This window comes from Acanthochromis polyacanthus, chromosome 12 (genome assembly GCF_021347895.1).
Source record: "Acanthochromis polyacanthus isolate Apoly-LR-REF ecotype Palm Island chromosome 12, KAUST_Apoly_ChrSc, whole genome shotgun sequence".
Lineage (NCBI taxonomy): Eukaryota > Metazoa > Chordata > Actinopteri > Pomacentridae > Acanthochromis > Acanthochromis polyacanthus.
The window spans coordinates 16,818,414-16,841,127 of record NC_067124.1 but is presented as its reverse complement, the minus strand read 5'-3'; the positions used below and the strand labels follow the sequence as shown (position 1 = coordinate 16,841,127).

The following is a 22,714-nucleotide window of genomic DNA, read 5'->3' as shown; positions in this document are numbered from 1 at the left end:
CCACAGAGTTTTTAAAGAAGAAAAAAGTAAAAACTATGATCATTCATTGAAAGTGTTTGAGCTTTCTCCATATGCTGCTGATATCACTCCATCACCCTACAGGACAGGAACCGCTTGCACAACATTGTGAAGGTGTGTCCGAAGATTATTGGACTTCTTGCTCGCCACCTGAGCACTGTGTACGAGCAGCAGACATGCGGCCTGTCTCATCGCATTCTCAGTGACTTAACACACGCTCTGTTCCCCGCATTTTACCGGTTCCCATCTGGTCGCAGGTTCTGCTGTCCGACCTGTAAGACCCAGAGAAAGAGAATGACCTTTATCCCCAATGCTGTTCTCCTGAACTCTAAGGGGTCACAGTAACCTTAAGCTTTGTGCAATATTGTTCAAGTGCAATATATTCACTGTTTGTGTGCAATAACTACACTGTCCTCATGTGCAATCTAACTTTTACACTGCAATATTCATATTCTGTACATTCTGCTGTTCAATCTGCTGTTTTAATTGTTGATTTTAATATACTTGCTTAAGTTTTTGTAAAATTGTAATTTATTTTTAATTAATTGCTGTTCATAATCTGCTGTTTTACATTTCTGACACTTATTTTATACTATACTACTGTCTTTATTACCTCTGCATCAACCACTCATACTGTTACTGGCAGCAGGCCTGCCACTGCACATAATCTGCTGTTTTCGCCCGCCCACATTTGTTTTTTCTTTCTCTTGTTCTTTTTTAATGTGAAGCTCTTTGCTTATCTAATTGCCCCTCCGGATAAATAAAGTTTGATTCTGATTCCTGACTTGAATTCAACAGAACGCCTTTGGAGTATTTTGGAGAAAAAGGGTAAAGCATCAGGAGCATTCAGGTCATCTCTCTATAAACCTGATATCCTCCATACCAAGGATGATTGGTATGGAGGATTTAAAATGAAGATGGACATAAATAGCATTGGGAAAAAAACATAAATCTCTGTCATGACTTTTGTTCCATGGAGTTCCTACTGTGTGGCCTGTATTTCTTATAAAATAAACCTCACCTAGTTTTTCATTTTTATTCACACAAGTAAATACCCTCCAGTTCAAGTATTAATTTATTTAATATTAAGTTGATATTGCAGAGGTGTACTGCTGCAGTTGGAGACTAAATCACCATATTCCCCATCTTGTAAGTGTTATTTATGCCACTAGATGTCAGCAGTTATCTAACTGCTTAACTTTGATGCATGACTTGTACTTATTTATCTAGTGCTTATACATAAAGAAATGTTTCATATCAGCAATAATATTTTTGCTTGCACCATTGCACACTCAACAGATCAGAAATCAGAAAAAATGACTTTGATCATTGCTTCATTAGATTAGATTCAATTAGATTCAACTTTATTGCCATTCCACAAAGTACACATGGTAAGACATGGAAGTGCAGTTTAGCATCCAATCAGAAGTGTAAAAGGAGCAGTAAAAGTGCACTACAATGTAAAATGTCTACGTGCTACAGGTTTAAGGAGAAAACATTAAGTCGGAGCAGTAACACCAGTATAGACAGCACATGCAAAATGTGAGATAAGAATAATTATTATGCATCAATAATTTATATAGTATATGCAGTATGGGTATGCACAATATGGAACACGATGGGCAGAGTGGTAATAAGCTGTAGTTAATATAATTATTCAAGAAAATTAACAATATAAAGACACAAATATGTGAATGAAAATATAGAATAGATGACAGTAAAACAGTACGAACGGTGAGTGTAAGAGGCGGGATACAAACAGTAAAATATACAACATAATTATAAAAGCACAATTCTACAACAGTTTATTTAATATATTCAACTGCTCTGACTTTGAACCTAAAATGCTGCCAAAAGAAAAACATCCCAGCAGCTCGTGAACGCGGACTACTTCCACTGCGCTCGTCCAAGCACCGCTCACCTCTGCAACTCCTTCAAAATAAAACGTCTTAGAAAAAATGCATTGAAAGTTTTACCTTAACCCGTGGGCTGAACCTCAATTTTAATTTTAATTCAGTTCCTTTAGCTAAAACTAACTGGGATTCACGTATTGTGATATCACTACAATGCGTTGTTTAGAAATAACCTTTCAAAGTAGCTTGTTATGCTGACGTTTGTATTGTTAACTTTTACTAAATGCTAATGTTAATGCACAAATGTGTACTATGTTTCGTTTAAAAGACCTCTTTAATGAGATATTTTAGTTTTTAATGGCAAAATAAATTGAAAACAATCAACCGGAACTAAGTATCGTCGTGGTTCCGGTTAACTTCACGGTCGGTTCTCGTCTTTTTCTCTCTCCAGTGTTGTGAAGCAGAGAAGGAGCCGCGGTGTCGGTGTTTACCTGCCTGTCAGGATTCGGGAATAACATTACCGGGCTAATATCCAGGATTATTTTCTTATTCCGACCGGCAGACTGTTAAAGATCTCCTCCCCGGAGCGGTGATGGATGTGAGCGGGGCGGCGTGGACCGGAGAGGGGGATTTAAATTTCTCTTTCGTCCCAACGGCTTCTTCTGAATTGAAGTAGTTACCGAACACCGGAGCAGAACCGGACCGTGTGCTTCTGTACGAGCGAAATAAAAGCTGTTTTAGTTGGTAGAGCAGCAGACGTTACTTTACTTTGGTTTTCTTCGTGTTAGTGATAGTTTTTGGGGAGTTTTTGTTTGTTTCCCCCGGAGAGAGGTGAGGCGGCGGACTGAGAGCGGCTCACGGAGTCGGGACTGACCGCTGGAGGTAGTCCTGAAAATGGAGGCTGTTATCGAGAAGGAATGCAGCGCGCTCGGAGGACTCTTCCAAACTGTTATCGGAGACATGAAAGTAAGTAAAATTAACCTTACAACACACGTTAGGCTTTTCTAAAGGGGCGTATTAAAACTGCCTAAAACTACGTGGTAAACTTAACCTACCAAAACTAGCTAGCTAACTACCCAAACATCAGCCTGTGATCAATAAACCGTAAGTTAGCCAAGTTAGTTTACTCAATGTTAGCATCAGGCTTCTGAATTCAAGTCTACATATAAACGCAGTGAATCGGTGTCAATTTTGTATTAGTTTCAGTTTATGATTAGTTTTGTTTTAGGTTACTGCAGGTTACTGCTTTTCCATTTGAATGCACTCGAAAACTTATTTGTTCCAGTTTGAAGTGCATGCAGCAGCCAACATTAAAGGCTAACTAGGGCAATAGTCAGCCCTAAAACTGGGGCATCTTATTTTGATGTTATTTTTGACAGAGCTTGGCTTATGAGACAATTAGCAGATTCCCCAGCTGTTGTAGTTGCCTGAAGGAATGTGTGGAACATAGCTGCCAGGGTAGAAAATTACCCACTGAAGGCTCTGACATGTGCAGGTCAAATGTGCAGCCATCAGGTCTACTGCAGGCAGAGGGTTTGTTATGAATACTGCACAGACATCAGCACTTCTCCCTGTGTCTTAATGTAACTCTGCTGCAAGATAACACCAATGGGAATTGACTTAGAGAGCTTCTGGTAAATACAACAAAGCATGTCTTCTTTGACTTCTATGCAAGCCTAATCTGTCAACAAGAGGAATAAGAAATGCAAGGAAAGCCCATTAGTCATGGTGGAGACTTGAGTGAACAGAAACAAGGATGCACAGATTCAAAGGAACAAGGTGATGTAAGGGAGACTCAGAGAATGGGAAAGTAGCCTTACAGTTAAGTTTGTGTTTGGGTGTAATGTTTGACAGCATAACAAGACATTCCTCAGGCCAGCGGCAGTAGTAGCACATCACCAACAAACATGTGCTCATGCTGGAGTCATCATTTTACCCTGTGCTGTCCTACTACCAAGCCAGCGTCCTCTTTTCAGTGCATTAGGCCACTTGTTCTCAGCGATCGTTTCGATAAAAGGCTCTCCAACTATTTTCAGCCCAGGACCTGAATTAGGAAAATTTAGAGTCCCATCGGGAGCCGGGTTCATTATACCGTAGTATTAGTGCTCTTGTTGTGCGGAGATCTTTCCAAAAGAAGCCTGTGACCCATTTTGCTGCTGAAACCCATGCAGGACATGATGGTAATGTCTGTTCTTCAATTAAATGTGCAGAGAATATTGAACAAAATAGCCACAAAATGAAAGCCAGCCATTTGGAAACATTTATTGCATATAACTGATGAGCTGAATTTCTTTCTAAATTCCTAGAAACCTTCAGGTCTGCTGGCAGCAAACTGGAAAAACATGTTTTTTGTTTTTCTGGGGGGTGACACAACTGAGTTTTAACTGTACTGGAAAGCTTAAGCCTTGGTTAGTTCAGTTTAGCCCTGAAGGTGAGGTGAGGCAACAGTGTGGCCTTGTATTGGCACAACTCTTATGTAACTGTGGGAATAGTGAAATCTGTTCTGATAATCAGACTGACTCAGTCATGTTTCTGTTTTTGTCCCCCCACAGAGCAGCTACCCAATTTGGGAGGACTTTATCAACAAGGCCGGCAAACTACAGTCGCAGCTCAGGTAAGAGCATGTTTGTGTGCATGTACAGCAAACTTGGATGGTTCTGTGACTATTACTCAACATGATAAAGGAACAAAGGGAACTTACCATTTTCACTTAATCATTTAGTTTCTTCAGGAACGTCTGTAAGAGACTAGCTGTTGTTTTTTTTTTAACTTCAGTTAAGTTGATGTAGACATTGGTTGCATTTCAGTGCATCAGTGTTTGTGAATTTTCAATTTGCATTTACAACTGTGATGCACAACATGGACCAAAAGTGACCCAAATCCAATGCAAAATGGGTATCTCCTGACCCACACTGCACATCAAAGGGTTAAGAAAACTTGAGTGAGTGCGCTACCTATATGAAAAAGAAATCAGAATATGATACATCTATAACTCTAAAACACAATGCCAAAACACTGAATCGGGATCTGCCACATCCACTAAGGCTTTCACTTCGCTGGAACTAACATTTTTTCTATTGATTTTCTGGAAATTCAGGCAAGTTTTGCGGTAAATTTGAAAGAAACTGTGCCTCTAAATAGCCACAGATTGTTAGAGACATATTTTTGTCTAAACTAAAACAATCACTGGCCAGGGAAATATCACTATAACTGTTGCATAACACCTTCAGTGCCCCATGTTTGCATCGTTTTACAGAAAACATCTCATCTGAGCAACTGTTTTTGTACTTAATCTGGTCTTTATCATTACGCATCAGTGGCAATTCCCTTCCCAAGAATTTTAAGTGGCCACGTGGCCTCAGACTAACGAGCAATGACGTTTACATAAAAGCCTCAACTCCTAACAATACTGTCCAGGGGTTGTTACTTGCCCTTCTCCCCCGTTTAGTGTCTCTCATGCCTGATTTAATTTGTCTTCCTAATACTGTAAATTTACACACCCCCTGACAGAATTATTCCAAGTCTTTGGCGAACAATGGATGCCAATCCCAGCCACCTCTCCTAGTTGGTTTTAAGTGGCCACGTGTCACAAGACAAACAACTTACGACAGCTGAAATAAAAGCTCATTGTCCGGCAAATACTGCAAATACAGATGTCCTGTGGTCTGAATTATTCTTTGATTAACAGTGCATGGCAGTTCTCTGGCCATTTAAGTGTCCACGTGTCCGCAGACAGACTAACACTGACAGTCGTATAAAGGCTCAGTGACGTAACAATACTTTGCAGGGGCCACTCTGTGTCCCGTTCTTCCATTTTCTCAGTATTAAGGCTCATTAATGGTGATATGTTATTCAAGTGTCTCCGTCATTCTGGGGTCAAATATGTGACCCTGTCATACCAAAGCTCAGGGGAGTATTTCTGACCTTGTCGCTAATGACTGGTTGCTTGGAAGTAGAGTGTTTGTGTGTCTGAGTCCCAGGTAAATGATAAAAGAACAACCCCACTAGTTCATCTGGCTGGTGAAAAGGTGAGTTGAACTTACAGTATGTAGGAAATTAGTGGCAGCCTGACACTTTCGATTCTTGTTTGTTACTTTTGCTATAATGTATGATCATCCCATACCTCAACTCAATTGTTTTACAGCATCAGCCAGTCGATGCTCTCAGAGAAGATCAGAAAAGATCGCTTCCTCCTCTACAAAATGAGCAGAGTGTCATTAATAAACTGAAGACCATGTTTTAGTGCTAGCTGTTGCCTGATTAAGCTCCGCCGTGCTCCAGGATGCAGTGGTTATGGCATATGGCTGCCTGTAATGATGCCCTTGCTGCTGGAGCACTAATAAGTGTGACCTACAAATAAGACTTTTTTCTGTCTGCTTTAAAGCCTGTCTCCAGCCACTACAAATGCCAAAATAACCCTTTTGACTACAGTGCAACCCCCCAACCCACAGATCTCTGTAATCTGGACTACACAGAGTGGCGCACACACACACACACACACACACACACACACACACACACACACACACACACACACACACACACACACACACACACACACACACACACATGTTTGTACTTCTATCTTAGTGAGGACATCCATAGGCGTAATGCATTTCCTAGAGCCTTACCCTAACCTTAACCATCACAACTGATTACCTAAACTTAATCCTTACCCTAACCCTAACCAAACCTCAATTCATACCTGTTCTCTAAAAACAAGTCTTCACCCTCAAACATGGCTGTTTCAAAGTGAGGACCGGCCAAAATGTCCTCACTTTGTAAAAATGTCCTCACTTTGATAGTTAAATGCAGAAAATGGTACTCACCATGTAACAAGTACAAGAACACACACACACACACACACACACACACACACACACACACACACACACACACACACACACACACACATACATGCAGTAAAACACCAACGCGCCCACCTTCCCGCCTTGGCCTGGATAAGTGAGTAGCCAGCAGCAGCATATGTCTGTGAGTGTAATGACGTCCTGAGGCAGCCTACTCTGTAATTTAGCCCCTCTGCTCCCCTCTCACAAAGCAACTAGGAAATCAACCAATTACAGTGTTGGGGCAGTTCTGTCATTTTTTTCTCTTTGGTTCAGAAATGTGTTTTTTTTTTTTTTTTTTGCCCTTTCTGGTTTTAAGAAGCCATCACACACACACACACACACACACACACACACACACACACACACACACACACACACACACACACACACACACACACACGTTTGTTTTTCTATACCGGTGGGGACTTACCATTGACTCCCATTCATATCTAACTCCTAACCCTTACCCTAACCCTAACCTTAACCATCACCAAATCAATGCCTAACCCTAAACAAACGTTTTTGCACTTTTACATTTTTTATTAACAACAATATGGCCAAGAAAACGATGTTGCTACCCGTGGGGACCTCATTTTAGGTCCCCACCGTAAGACAAGTCCACCCACCTTTATAGCAAATAATCAGGTCAAAGTCCCCACCGGTATAGCAGAAACAAGTACACACACACACACACACACACACACACACACACACACACACACACACACACACACACACACACACACACACACACACACACACACACACACACAGATGTATGGAACAGAGCTTTGAAGAAAGAGGGCAGGGTGGAATATCGGCTAACTGATTTCTAATCACAGTCCTCTTTTAACTCGACAGTGTTTGGTCTGTTTGGTGGGCCACGGTCGATGCAGCTGTGTTGGAGCTCGGCTTACACACAGGCCTCTATCTTTCTGGTTTAAAGTTAATTTTGTGTTGAAACGGACCACCTCAAAACTTAAAAATACAGCTCAGGATGTATTTGAAGTATTACTGGGTGCTTATAAAACTTAATTGGACTCAAGAAGTAGCACTAAAATATCTGGATGGTAGATAAACAAGTGGATTGATATATCTAGAAATAGACAGGTTGATCGACAGACAGATGCATACAATACAAAGAAGAATCTCAGAACTAACTCTGTTTTCTTTCGTCTGATGTGTATGAAGCTAATGGAGGGGAATTAAAAGAACCTTTTTCTAGGATTCAGATTTGTTCAGTTGCATTCCAGTTTCTGTTGGACTATGAATAGATGAGGGCAGCAGCGCTGAATGTATCATTGTCATAAGGAGCCCTCTACTGTACCATGCTAGCCTCCGTGGGGAGTTTGGGTTGGCCTGGCTGGGGCCTCGTGGAATAGATATGTTAAAGTCGTTTGTCTTGACTGGAGAACAGTGTGCAGATCTTAAGCCAGTGGTAGCAGTCAGGTCATTGTCGAGGTTCTGTGCAGAGCTGAGCTTGTAGCAGAGTGTCTCTTTTTATTGTTGAAGCCACAGAAGTGGTGAGACTTTCTGGTCAACTATTAAGGCTGAAATTAAAACGTGAATATTGTTCTTTAACAGCCTCATTTTTCATTTATATGTTGAGAAGTTATTTCCCTCTTGATTGAGCCAGAAAATATTAAAGAGTTTATTTTTTAATGCTGCCTATTTAATGATTCTCTGTGAAATGTAGAACTAAGAGTGAAAGTGTGGTGAATGGATAAGCCAGTTTAATAACTGGGCATTTCTCTTGTGAAAGCATAGCGCAGAAAAGAAACACATGGCAACTAATTGTTAACTTACCACAGTGTGCTTCATGCCAGAAGTAGGCTTCTAAGCACTTATCACACAAGCCTGTTTCCAATTAATCAGTTCAGCTTGAATGAACACGACTTTGCTGCAAGTGCATGTAAAATCGGATCCATAGCCCAATCATAAATTAGTGGTGGTGAATATCAGTTAGAGGCTGTTCTGGTACCCGCACGGGGCTTTAAATAGAAAGGAATCTGTGTGTGCCTGAGCGTATGTTTCTTTTTCCATTTGCAGGACACACCCTGGGATCTTCTGGTCAGCTCTGCAACAACACACCACTTGTTAGCCAATATTAGATCAAGTCTTTCAATGATAAAGAAATAGATTGTTCCATTTTTAATATGTGATTTATGGAAGAATAATAAGGCCTGCAACTATGCTTTGAATCATGGTTGTTTATCCGTCTATCTGCTTTCCCTTTCTGTTTAGCTTGTAGGAGGCTACGCTGAGATACATCTAAACAACAGTCTTGAGACAGGGAGATAAGATTTCTTTAAAATACTGTGCAGCTCAGCAACAGGAATGTACTTAAAGCGCAATGAACCTTTAATCTCTTTGCGTTCATTTTGAGCTCTGGTTCTAGGTTGAAGCTCCAGGGTGCTCCGGTTTCCTTCCATCCCAAAAGACGAGTATTAAAAGAATACCCCACTGAACATTGTTGGACAGAATCAAAATTAGTAGAAGTACAGATAGATAACATTTTTAACTCCATGCATTGTTCTTTCTTGTCAAAACCTGATGTCTACATTACCCACATTGCAACTCAGTTTTGTTGGGGTATATTGCATCAGTAGCATCCATACCTTCGCCTTGCATGCATCTTTGGAAACACAGAGCAAACCTAGCATCTTGCCATTAAACATCAGTTTTTCTCTTTTGTCCTGTATTCATCTGCTATTTTCCCCATTTATGAAAGGCACCTGAGTGTTAATGGAAAGTCCCAGGTTGTAATATGAAGGTTGGCCAATGGAAGGTAACAAGTGTTTACAATTGAACCCACTCAGAGTTTAGAACAAACAACCTTTTGTTGCAGGACATGCTTTGGAAAATGTGTCATCTGTTGTTGTCTTTGTTTAGCATGCATGACTGACAAGTAGTCTAGTCTCTGTTTGGGAGATTGAATATCACATACATGCTCGTGCACACACCGAGAGACTTTCATCTTCGTACCTGTGATCTTAATCATAAGAAGTCTGTTGTTTGTGAAGTAGGCCAGTGTTTGAAAGTTAACCAGTCAGCTGCTCCATCATGCAGTCAGTCTGGACACCAATAAGATGGTTTCTGCAATCTTACACCAACTACTTTTTATGATGTAGTGGATTTTGCCCTTTCTTCAGTCTGCTGTGTGCATGCAGTATCTCACACTTCACTTTATAAATGCTTTACAAGATGAAAGAGGAGCAGATTTGGGCTCGCTTCCATTGTAGAGCTGAACAGGGTAGATCCCACATTGATCCTTTCGTTGACCTGTAAGTGTGGCAAACTCTAGAGCTGCTCTGCTGAGCCGGACAGATTCCAGCGGTCTCTAAGTAATTACTCAGACATTCCTCTCACAGCAGGGCACGTTCAAGTTTTAACCTAAACACACACGGTGCATACAGTATCTACCCTATCACATTTTCTTTAGCTGTGCAATTATCAGGGTTGATGTTAGCGTCATTATCTCAAGTGTCGAACTAGTGCATGCACATGTGTTTTATTCTCTTCCCTGCAGAAAGAAACTATGTTCATCTGATCTGTTTATATCTGTCTGCCAACACCTATATGTAATTACTGTAGTTAATCAGCGATTCCCTTTTGTGTGTGTGTGTGTTTGCCTTTGAGGGTGTTGAAGGTGTGCTTCTGCCGTTATTATTGCACTGATATTTTTCTTTTTCGTGCATTTTTTTTCCTGTCTAATACCTTTTTTTTTTTTTTTTTAACCACCTTGCTAGCGATGGCTGTGACATTATGTTTTTGGCCTGTCTGTTTCATTCTTGTAAGTGCAATATCTCAGAAACACCTTGAGGGACTTTCTTCATATTTGCCACAAAAAAATTCACTTGGACTCAAGAATGAGTTCATTAGAATTGGTCAAATGTCATAGTAACCGCAGTCACTTTTATCCTATTGACCTCCATATTGAAATACCAAAGAAATAAACAGGTTGAGAGCCTATTGCAAAAACGATTTTGGTCTCAGGAGCTAATTTCCCTTTATGCATTAGGGCTTGAAGTTATGCATCGTTACCATAATTAAGGCCATGGCTGCTTTGAGTGACAGGTCGCTGCCATCTTAGAAGTTACATATGAAATTTGACTTACTTCAGTCTTCACTACGTTTATTATGAGTCTGGGTAGATTTGGATGTAAATTGTACCTTCAATAATTGCTGTTGGCATGCAACTACAATGTGGTGATTCGAGTTTTAATTAAATATCTATCTTGTTTTCTCCAGGGCGACAGTGGTTGCTGTGGCTGCCTTCCTGGATGCCTTTCAGAAGGTGGCTGACCTGGCTACCAACTCCAGAGGTAAGAGCAGTCACACAGAGGGTTTACTGTATCTGGTGGTCTCCTCCTACAAACCTATTCTTCATCTATTACATCACCTTTGACGGACCTCGGTTGTAGCGCAGGGGTGACAGGATTAAAGCGCTGTTTGATAGTGTATGTGGCTGGTCACTCATGTGTCGCTGTGTTTGTCGGTGCAGCACTACTGCGCTGAGAAGTTCTGCGGGTTGTTGGCTTTATCGTTGAGATAGTAAATCCGTCAGTGTGCTGTTTGAAGCTCTGCTGCTAGCTTCAACCTCTACCCCCCTTTTCTCTGCCCTCTCCAGCCCACCCCCACCAAGTACTCCTCCTCTGCTACATCTGGACTCTCGGATAGTCTGTTTTGCTTCTGCTTGTGTATAAGAGACAGAGTGAGAGATCTCATCCCTCCCCAGCTTTGACACCTCCAGCCCTGCACCACGCTATTAATAGGAACTGAGACAGACACACGCATTCATCACCTCACTCACAGCAGAGTAAGGAGGGAATGGAGCTAAAGGCAGAGATGGGGGATAACACGGAGTCATCATTCTCTCTCACCCTCTCACACAGTGTTTCTGTTCGCTGCGAAGGACTGAGATTCAGCGTTGCGTCATTTTTTGTATGCTCTTTCATCACTTTCTCCCCCTCGTTCTCGGTATCACATAGCACTCATCATCCTGTGTTCTGTAGCTCAGGGTTTACTGCACACCTGAGAGGCAGGTTTGAGTAATGAGTTATTATACACAGCTGCCTGATGCATCTTTACAACAGGGAGAAAAACTGTCCACATGACAGCGGTACTAGCTTGTTATAACCAGCCTTAATTGCCAGGTTTACACACCATATTTTCCATTAATATTCCTGTTGTGTATGTAAACAAGAAACTGGACTAATCCAATATATAAATTAAATAGAACTGCATTCTATTTCACATAAAGGAAATAAATTGCAATAATGTGTTGCTCATTGCATCCTTAAAGTAAATTTTATGCACACTTTGTCTACCTAATAGCTGTCTTCCGGCAGATAGCGTTGCTTGTTTTTCCGTAGTGATTGAAGACTTTCTGAACTAGCTCAAGAGCGCTCTGATAGCTGCTGTAATGTGTGCTGGACAGAGAAAAACACGGATATTGAGTAGAGATATCATGTATTGTTATTAGCCTGCTTGTTTTGAAGGTTTTGATATATTGAGCTAATCCAAAAGCCTGTGAACACACCACAAGGCTGACTGAAAACTTGCTAGAAGGCAGTAGAGTAAATCTGAAAGAAAGTTTTCTCATTACACCAACATTTTAACTGACTTTAAAAGTCCTAGCAGTATTGTTTTTTGTGGTGACAGCAGTGTCTAGTGGCTCAGAGGCATGAACAATTGGATAGATTTGTAGGTCAGCCCCCATAACAGCCCTTAATATCTGCTTGGAAAAGAAAAATCTTTCAAAAATTTTTATCTCTGGAGTCAAATTTACTCCAGACTTATTCGTCACTGAACCAAACTGCTCGGCTGGAATCTACTATATCCCCCAAACAGTTGTTATGTCTATGTAATGGTCCTTCAGGGATGTCAGTCATCTTTCTCCTCGGTGAAAGATCGACTTACTGCCGTGTTCACCTACAATGCAGAAGATTAAAGTCTATTTTCTGAAAACATCAGAGCCTGGTTATGCATGTGTTTGATCCAGTAGCTTTGAAGTCAGAGTATCTGCATGGTTTTGTGTCTACATCAGTTAAATTTGCTTATCATAATAAGCTAGAGGCTGCTGAGATGGTGGCTCCTTTATTCATTTTTAATATCTCCTTCCGTTTTCTCATCTTCCTCTGTTCCTTCAAGTCCTAACCTGCCACCCACAGCTATCGCCACGGTAATGACTTGGAGATCAGGTGTTTTCAGATCAAAAGTGTATGTTCAGTCGCCGAAGGAAAAAAAAAGGAAATAACTGTTCTTCTCTTAGAACAACAACAACCATAAAGGTAACAGTGGATTGGGCCATGCGCACATTAGCATTAACTGTATTAATCACAAGAACAGAGTTTTTGGCTGACTTTGTGTTGTATGATTTATGATATTGGCGGTGGCGATACCTCATGAAAGGGCTGATCTATAGAACCGACACACTTTGATATCTGACAAGAGGTAAGTTTATAGGTTTTAGATGAAAGGTACTCTTGGACTGTTATCAGTCATATCACTGAGGCAGCATAATCAGAAAATAGAAAAACAACATAATCAGAAAGAGCGCTTTCCAAAACTTAGACTTTGGATTGCAATTTGTGTTCACACATCTATCAGATGTGCTGTGATTAGTGTAGTAGCAACTTGCTAGTTTACAGCAACGTGAAATGTGCATGTCAGACCTTTGTTTATTTTTCAGTGCATTCAATGTATGACAAAGGTAACTCCAAAGCAAGATGTGGACCCGACCCATCTGTGTGTATACAAGCACTGATGTTTTCACTTCAGACTTTAAAAACACTTTCAATACTGAACATCTGTTGAATGCAGAACCAAAGAACACAGTCTGAAAATTTTTGTTTAAGAAAAGTACAACACAGAAGAATAAGATGTTTTTCTCCCCCGCAAAGTTCATTTCAATTTCTTAGTATGTCTAAACACTAGTAGTAATGCTTTTGTATAGTAACCTGCTTTATCATCATTAAAGTTGCTTAATTGTTGTCTTAGGTTAAATATGAAATCCTGTTTCCAAAATATCTCGGTCCTTTCATTTAGGTCAGACACTAAAAACAGGAAAAACCTTGTGCACAGAAGCAAATCTTTTGCCAGGATTGGATTTTTGTAGATATCTTTTATTGCACCAAGTACAGCCTATAAACAGCTTTTCTCACGCTTTTATATCCTCAATGAGAAAAAAATTAATTGCACCTTTATCAATTAGCCTTTGACTGCCGCCGTTTGTTCTCTCAGGTTTGCCTAGTGGCTGCGCAAATTACATTCAAACTTCATTTTATGCTTGTTGTATTCTTGATATTTTGATGCTGAAATTCACATCATCTGTCAAGGCAACATTAGACGTAAAATGTGCAAAATTCCATAATTTTAACATTAATCATGTCAGTGTTTTTAGATCACAATAGATTTTGGGTTGAAAATGTGTGTCAGCAGTTCAGCTGGTATTGTTTTATGCAAAACATACTAGTGTTGTGAAACAGCCCTCCAGTGTTAACATTAGTAAATACTCACTGGATGAGCTAATCATTGTGGTAGAGTAAAAACCTTTGACTGAGTTCTGGAAACAGCCCAGCAAAAGGCTGTAGCTTTCCATAATTATCAGCTGTTGCTTGCTGTTTATGTTGCATTTGAGAGATTTATAGTATCTGAACTCATTTATAAAAGCCAGATGTATTGATAAACAGGAACAGAAGAGAAAACTCCTGCAAACCTAACAGACTGAACAAGTTTTTGCATCACAAGAATCAGACTGAAGGCGCATAGCTGGAGTTAGAGAAGAAATGAGGATTAAGGTATGAGAGGAAATATGAATTATCAGAATAAGCGTATGATGAAAGGTGCGTGAGCTTTCTTATTGTCAAGAATGGTAAACCAGTAAAATTTACAGTTAAATTGAAAGCGGAAAGTGGGGCACCTGGATAGCTCAACTGGTTGAGTAGGTGACCCATGAACAAGTGCTGTAGTTCCCGATGCAGCGGCCTGGGTTTGAATCCGACTCCCGGCCCTTTACTGTGTGTCTTCCCATCATTCTTCTCCCTGCTTTCCTGTCTGTCTCTTCACTGACCTATCAAATAAAGCCATAACGGCCAAAAAATAGCTTTAAAAAAATGAAAGCAGAAAACTGAAATGCCTGTAGTTTAGCTGAAACCACCTGTTCACTGCACTCTGTTGTGTTCAAATTTGGACTTTTTCCATCAGCTCACTTTAGTTTGTTATCTCAGGCTGATGAAATGCATCTAAGTTTGCCTTGGCAGCGCCCCTTTGCTTTTCTTTACTTGTTTTCAACGACTATTTGGACTTCTGCAGAACATATCTGTATAGTTTTCCTCCTTTGAATGCAGCCTGAGACATTATTTTTTAAAGTCCCGGGGTATATGGCAGACTGTTCTTATTTAATTTCTTGGTGGATTCAGTTTCATCCAGTAATTTGTTTTCTGTCTCCTGCTTTTGTCTTTGCTCCTCTGTTTATTTTAGCAGTAGGTGTTGAGTGTGGTTAGCTTAGCTTTGGCTACTCTGTCTGCTTTCAAAATGGATCAGACATTTTTTCTGCGTGGTATAAACACTGGTTGTTCTGCTCCGTCTGTCATCAAGGGGTAACTTGAGTGCACTGTTCACCGGCTAATCATTATGTAAGTTTACAATATGCATCAGCTTAAAGCTTCTGAATATTTTTGTGCAGCCGAGTTGAGAAACATCAGCACAGTTGGACAAAGCAAAACATCACCTAAAAAAACTCAATATTCTATTCTTGGACAAATAAGAAGAAGTTAGAAAGTGCTTAGTGTTGAATGTTGCTGTGTCAGGTCTGCATCAAATGTTTTCCCAGAAGGTTTAAAGTGCATTTTTTGGGGAAAAAAGTGTTAATAAAGTCTAAAAATAAGATTTGATAAGCCCTGTTTACTCTCTGTCCCTTTCACTGTTTGCTCTGATTTCTTTTATGAACATTGAACCTGTCCACAAAGGTTAAAACATGCACACGTGTCCATTTGTTGGCACAAACATACTTAAAAGAAAGGAGGAGGGAGCTTTAAGATGCAAAAAAATTAGATTTTTATTGCATTCAATATATGCACTACGACAACATCTACATGAAAATCTTGGATCAGCAGCTCCTCTGGTTTGCACTGCTTTCAGGCTTAGCTCTGCCTGAGGTAATGTTGTTTACGAAACCTTTTCCTCCACAGTTTTTTCAGGGACTCTGTGAACAAACGCATATTGAGAGGCTCCCTCCTTGAACCAATGTGACAGCTGTAATAGGTCTAATGCGTCTATTTGATTTAAACTCATGTGAAAGCGTTAATGATTGAACATGTTTTGTTGATAGAGTCGCTCAGACAGCAGGCCACATGGAACAATGTCCTCCAGTGCTCCGGAGACGGACAAACAAGCTGTTGCCAGCAGCCTGTCGGTGGTTACCTAATCAGTTAGATTCTAATTGAAGGCGCTGCTGTTTGATTACCCAATTATTCAAGCTCCAGATGTGCACAACCAACCTGGATTCCAAATTGGAAATAACGTACTTGAAGGATTAATTTTACTTCATGCTTTTACCTGTAGAGAGAAAAAAAGACATATTTTAACAGAATATGTTTGTTGAAATCTGTTAACTAATTTTGGTTAAAAGAAATAGTGTAGATAAGTAGAATCAATCAGATGTTATTTATGTTGTATTTCATTGAAGTGAAGTATAACACAAAGCGCTTCACATATGAGAAAAATAAATAAGCAATGAAACAATACAAATAGACCCTTCAACATCATGCTCGAATGAAGGTCTTGAACACAAAGGAGCTGACAAAACCCTTCCTAACTAATACGTGCCGTGAGAAAACGCCAGGTCAATTAAAATGAAATAAAAAAGTAAAAAAACATCTATATATAAAATATAGATGATAAATAGAGAAATGACAAAAGAGATGTCAAAATTCATAAAAACAAAATAAAATAATTCAACAATTGAAGTAATAAACAATACAACGGATAGACTAAAATAGTAAACACTTGAATAAATCAATAAATAAAAGTAGTTCTAGAAGGTGTTATGAATACATAAAATCATTCAATCAGTAAAAAACCTGGATTAAAAGGTTGGTCTGGAGTTTTCCTCATTGCCAATAATCTCTTTACATCATTATCACTTTCTCTGCTGCAGTCTAGAACACTAGCTGCCTACCATGGTGGTGATGATGATGCAGCAGCTCAGATAAAGCAAGAACTTCAACATTTTAGACAACAGATGGACCCGCTGAACTGGGTAGAACCTTATATAGAACACTGGGCTGCAGAACTGTCATTCTAATGTGCTCCAGCTTTCTTTGCCAGTTCTTGTCTTTGTTCCTAAAGTTTATCAAGATGTCCCAGAGGTGTAGCTTTCCTCCTTTAAAGTTTGGAGATGTGAGCTACAAGAAGTACAGCCAATAACCAGCTTGTTTTATATGTTTAAGAGGACATTCACCAAATTAAAGTATTAGGTTAATGGTACAACTAAACAGATCATAGCTTTTATAGCAAGCCGTTGGAGCCTTGTTCAGTCTCTCCAGAAACTTGAAACTGCTCTAGTCATCAGTGAAGAAACAAACAAAGCGTCTTTGAATCCATGAAGAGAGAGCGATAACAGAAAAGGCAGAAGAACAGCTACTCTGGGAACAATCCTATCCCTTGTTTCCTTCGGCATCAGTTCATTTTCCACGCACATCCCCGCTTTCCCTGCGTTCTGTATCAAATTATAAATGCGTCATATGTTCCATGTTTGCATGAAGGACTTCTTTATGTGTCTGCTTCCGTGTGCTTGTAGTCTTTATTTAGCTTGTTTGTGCGTTTTCTGTTTTCACGTGCAGTGTATCTGTCTTTGTGGGAATTCATTCACAGAGCGAGTGTGAAAGTGACAGAGTGGGTGAGTGGTGAGATTTTCTTCAAAGTCGACAGCAGCTGAGCTTCACAGAACTATGAAGTCATTCTGTGCAACAGTCGAAGCACCGAGGGAAAAATTGAAAAAGACAACAATAATGCATGTTTGACCTGTTCTAAGAATTACATATGGTTGTACTAAACCTGAGCTATGAGTGGCAGCCTAAAGCACATACCTTTAAGTGACTAGACTGGAGTGTGTTCCTGGTATGCGCTGCAGAGAGATTGCTTAGCATCCTAACAGTGACACACAGAGAGCCTGTTTTACCAGTTTGGAGACATAATTAGAGGGTTTGTTTGTCTTTTATTGACCCATCTTTAAAACCCAGAGTCTGACCTTGAGAACTACTGTTTGAGGAAAAAACATGTACGAGTTGAGTTGTGGCAAGGACAAGCTGTACAGTGAATGGTTGTTCTTTCTGGGATACACAATCAACAGGAGGGACCTCTCTAACATATAACATGATGTATGCAATAGGAAAGAGTATAATTCATTACAAAAAAACCCAGCAGCAATCCTTTCAGTGCATTAACACATCCAGGCATTTTAAAAAGTACAATAAGAAATGTGCAAATATAAACATCTAGAAGTGCAGAAGTATATCTGTAAGAACACTGGATTTGGTGTATTAGGAATTATAAAAACAGTAGTAACTGATATTCCATTTCCGGTTATGGCACATTGCTGAACTTAGGGGTGGGTGACACATAGGGGTGGGTGAACTAAGAAATCTCTTGAGATAAACAGTGTCATTTTAATGTGTTAATAATTATGATTATATTTAACGACCTGTTAATTATGAATGCTTGAAAAAGGTTTGAGTTTAATTTGAATTAGGCTTTCAAGGTACACAGACAACAATTTTAATGTTACTACAACAAGGAAAAACAAATTCCAGACATAAAACAAATAAGGATCATGGAATGATGTCGCCTTGATATGCATTAAATGTAAATTTTTAATGCCACCAAAATTTGCGTTTTCATTCTGTGCTTCCATCGAGGCTGAGAATTTTTTTTATTCCTACTAATGAAGTAGTACTGTTTTTATCACCCGCACCCAGGTAAATTTGTTTATTACTGCTACTTATCTTGCTCATTGCGGGCTCAAAAACACGTTCAAACAACAATAAACTAATCACACCACCCAAAGCACATTTATTAAATAACCAGGGCTGGGTCCCATGTGTGCTGGTAGCTGTTAGGACACTGTCTCTACATGTACAGTGTATTTATGTGTATTAATCCCAGAGGTTTTGTCAGCAGCTCCAGTGCTGAGTTTGTTTGGACATGTCAGACTCTGTGGAGATGAAATAGACACCTGCCACAAAGCAAAACGTGCAGAGGCCTGTTGGATCTGTGCTGGACCTAAAAAGATTATCCAGTAACAGTGTTTTTAGAGCTGGTGCTCTAAGCCTCCAGACACTCACTGCATTCCCACTATATATGTATAAATATATGCTGTCATTTAAGTCTGTTTCTCAGAGCCAAAAGTCAGGTGTCTTATAATACTGAAATAGATCAAGTTCACACATTCTGTCTGTTTGGAAAATTTCTGTCTGCTCTTGTCTTTATTGTAGCTTTTGTCATTATTGCAAAAGTTTCTATTATCCAGCTATGCTTGTATTTAATCCCATGTCTATCCCTTTTAGCTGACTGTACCTGTTTCTAATTTGCATTAATTACAGAACTGCAGTGGGAAGCTGGCTTAAAACTAGAACCAGTAGAGACAAGGAAAACCAAACACAAACACCAGTATGTTGACTGGAAGCAACCCAGTATGTCTGAGTAAGCTGCAGCCTTTATGAAACTTTAATGTTCCCCATAGACATGGAGAGCCGAGGAGGGGGGTTGTTTAATTGGAACGCTTAAGTTGTGCAGCCTGCAATTCTAAGTCACAGATCAAAAGATAAGCTATAATTTTCTCATAATCAAAGTATAATAGTACATGCCCGGAGTTAGGGCGGATTCAGCAGGAATCAGTCCAGTGGTGGTTTCGCCATACTGGTGGTTCTTGCTCGGTGTTTGTGAGCTAACTGACTGTGCTACATCTTTGTGACCTCTATACGCTGCCGAGCTTCAGCCCATTGTGTAACCTCTCCATTTAAGCAGTGCTGCCCCTCCTTATGGAATAGCTTAGTTCCACTGAGGCCAGTGTGAGCCCTCAATGAGTTCAGCACCCAAAAATAACTTTCAATCTGGAGGTGTGTATGTTCTCACTTCTGAACTATCAGTGGTGCATTGTTTTAGCATAACACAGCCCTGAAAACAGCAGATAGTCTATGCATTGTTGTTGGTGCCACGTTGGTGTGTTTTGCAGCTCTATAGGAGGAATGAGGTGGTGAACCCCAGTTGTCTCTGAGGATTTACCTTCTTCTGTTTCCAGTCATCTGGTAATGCAGTTGGTGCCTCTGCTAATTCACGGCAGAAGCTATCACATCTGTTATCTGTTATCACTGCCTGCTGCTAGTATAGCCACAGATAACGCATTCACACATCATCACTCTAGTTAACTTCGTAGTTTGAGAATAATGAAAAGCTCCACAGATAGAGCATACAGGAGAGAAACCTAGCTTAACATACATACATGTGATGCTGGCGGCTGGTGACAGTGGGGTCCCCAAGCCAAAATGGGGGACAGAGGGGTTCATAATGAGTGTATACATTCACTAGACTCTGTAAGTCTCTTGAATCTCTGGGTCAGAGAGGACAAAACACCACACATTAACGGGGAATGTATGTCACCCATGACACAGGGCTGTCCACAGTGTTTGTGCATGCGTGTGCGAATGAGAAATCAAGTGCTTGTGTGTGCATACGTGTTCATACAGGCAAGCACACGGTACCCATATTTACTCTGAGTGTGAGTGTGTGCATATGCATGGCCTGGTTGTTCCTCAATGGGGCTTCTGTTCCCTCATTCCATTTTACTGAGTGACCATGGGGCATGTAATTGCTGTGAACTAGCACACATCCAACCTATTTTAATTAAAGTAAAAGTGATCCAGTTGACTGGTTTACTTTGGTAACTCTAGAGGTGTTATTACTCAATGGGCTCAAAGTCAAAATTGACATTTTGTTTTAAATGATCAAGCACACATGAGTTTTTAAACCCAATTTGAAATGCACTGAACACAAGACTTTTGAATCTAATTCGACTGTATTTTGCTCGTTTCTCTGAGCCTGCTCTGTGTTCTCTGCAATGGATGGACAAACCCCCATACAACTCCATGAAAAAAAAATCAGGCCCTTTCCTCTTTGGCCCTTTCAGCTCATGCCTTGGCCTCTGTTACAGAGCAGCCTTAGATCCTGAACTAAACCACTGTCTCAATGCCCTCTCTGAGAGAGTTCTGTCCTCTTTTCCAGTCTCAGTCCAAGACTAGTCCTGGCTGTGTACATTTCCTGTCTTGTGTGCAGCCCAGACCATGGATGAGTTTGGTGCCTCTCAATCCGTTCTCTGTTCTCTTGTGTTCGCCCTGACCCCGTCCTGGGAATCTCACAGATCACTGCAACCAGCAAATGGATCAGTTAATGGGTCAAGTACACTGACTCACGGATGGACTCACACACTAGTTAAAGCTTGTACACCCCAGTGTGCATATGCATTCATATGCACACAACTTTCAAGATAGTTGGATTCTCTCAAAGTTTGCAGCATCATGGCAGCATCCGTCTTGTCTGCCCTTTTTCAAACATTTTCCAAGGACTACTGGTCAACCATCTGCTTGATATGAATATCTGTCCTTTGATATTACAAATTCAAGTTATAATGGAGTTCACGGACACATATATGTGAGCATATATGTTTTTACATTTAGTGAAACGAAAAGATTACGACAGCTTCAGTAGAGACAGAATAGATGTGTTTCAGATCATCTATGCACTTGTCTATTCAGTGTTCGGCCACACAAGTGTTGGTGAGTGTTCTCGCTGTTTGCGCTCTGTTTTTGTTTAAACATAGACCTGGTTAGACCAGTGAGCTTCGGATTTGGAGCGTCTGACATGCATGCAAAGCCAAATTCAAAACACATTTCTCTGGCAAATGAACTTCAGACTTGTGTCTCTCTGAGGTGGCTTGACAAGCATTTATTAAACAAGGTAGGCTTAACTGATGGACGAAAAACACACAGAAAGATTTATCTTATATTTGATTTTTATTTACTCACAAAAATAGTCCTACAACATACAGATATCATCAAACAGATCAAAAGGAAGCAATAAACTTCTACATTTAAGGGAATACCAAAAGGGCTAAGTATTGACAGCCGACATTTTTGCTTTTTTGTCTTGATGTGGATTAGAGTAATCAATACATGTCATTTGACTGTCCATGTGAAGACTGGTGAACTGAAGATGTCAAATATATAAAGGCAGTTCGAGCCTCTTAACAGAGTGGATAAAAACAGGCTCCAAGTAACCTACTTTAACCCGACCCAAAAGATCCTGTTGCATAATCCTTTAAAGTCACTTTGTTTTTGGTGTTTTGTGCGCATCGGGTCTTCACCTATTAACTTGATTTATTGTGAAACCTGACATTTGTGACCTTTTCTGTACCGTGTCCATGACAGAGATGGCAATAAAGAACCAGTCCCATGTTGTAAAAACACACCTGTTAATCCCAGTGGATCTTATTAAATTCTATTAACGCTCAGTTGGTGACATTTCCACAATGTTCACCTCTTAATGTGAAGTGATAACAAAGTAGCGGGCTGATAACATCTCCTCTGTCAACTTATTTGTGTGTTCCTGGTAAACTAAAGGCATCCAGCTAGTCTGCTCCATGTCTGGATATTAGTCTCCTTCCAATACACAAGTGTTGTCAGTCTGTGTGTTATTTGCATCTGTCTGCCGCGTGTATGTGTGTGTGTGTGCGTGTCATTTGTTTACTTTAAGGCAGTGCTGTGTGTGTGTGTGTGTGTGTGTGTGTGTGTGTGTGTGTGTGTGTGTGTGTGTGTGTGTGTGTGTGTGTGTGTGTGTGTGTGTGTTGTGTGTGTGTGTGTGTGTGTGTGTGTGTGTGTGTGTGTGTGTGTGTGTGTGTGTGTGTGTGTGTGTGCTTTTGTGTCGAGCTCACAAGTG

General features: G+C 40.2%; 1 protein-coding gene across 7 annotated transcripts in view; it reads left to right on the top strand.

Annotated features, from left to right (window-relative positions):
• Positions 1 to 2,287: 2,287 nt before the first annotated feature.
• LOC110967652 (MTSS I-BAR domain containing 1) overlaps positions 2,288 to 22,714 on the top strand; it is a 55,845-nt gene continuing 35,418 nt past the window's right edge. For all 7 annotated transcript variants that reach the window (XM_022217333.2, XM_051956970.1, XM_022217330.2 and 4 more), the window contains exons 1-3: positions 2,288 to 2,837; positions 4,424 to 4,485; positions 10,973 to 11,046. In XM_022217333.2, the coding sequence (XP_022073025.2) occupies positions 2,766 to 2,837; positions 4,424 to 4,485; positions 10,973 to 11,046 (208 nt within the window). In that variant the 5' untranslated portion in view covers positions 2,288 to 2,765. The remainder of the gene's footprint in view (positions 2,838 to 4,423; positions 4,486 to 10,972; positions 11,047 to 22,714) is intronic.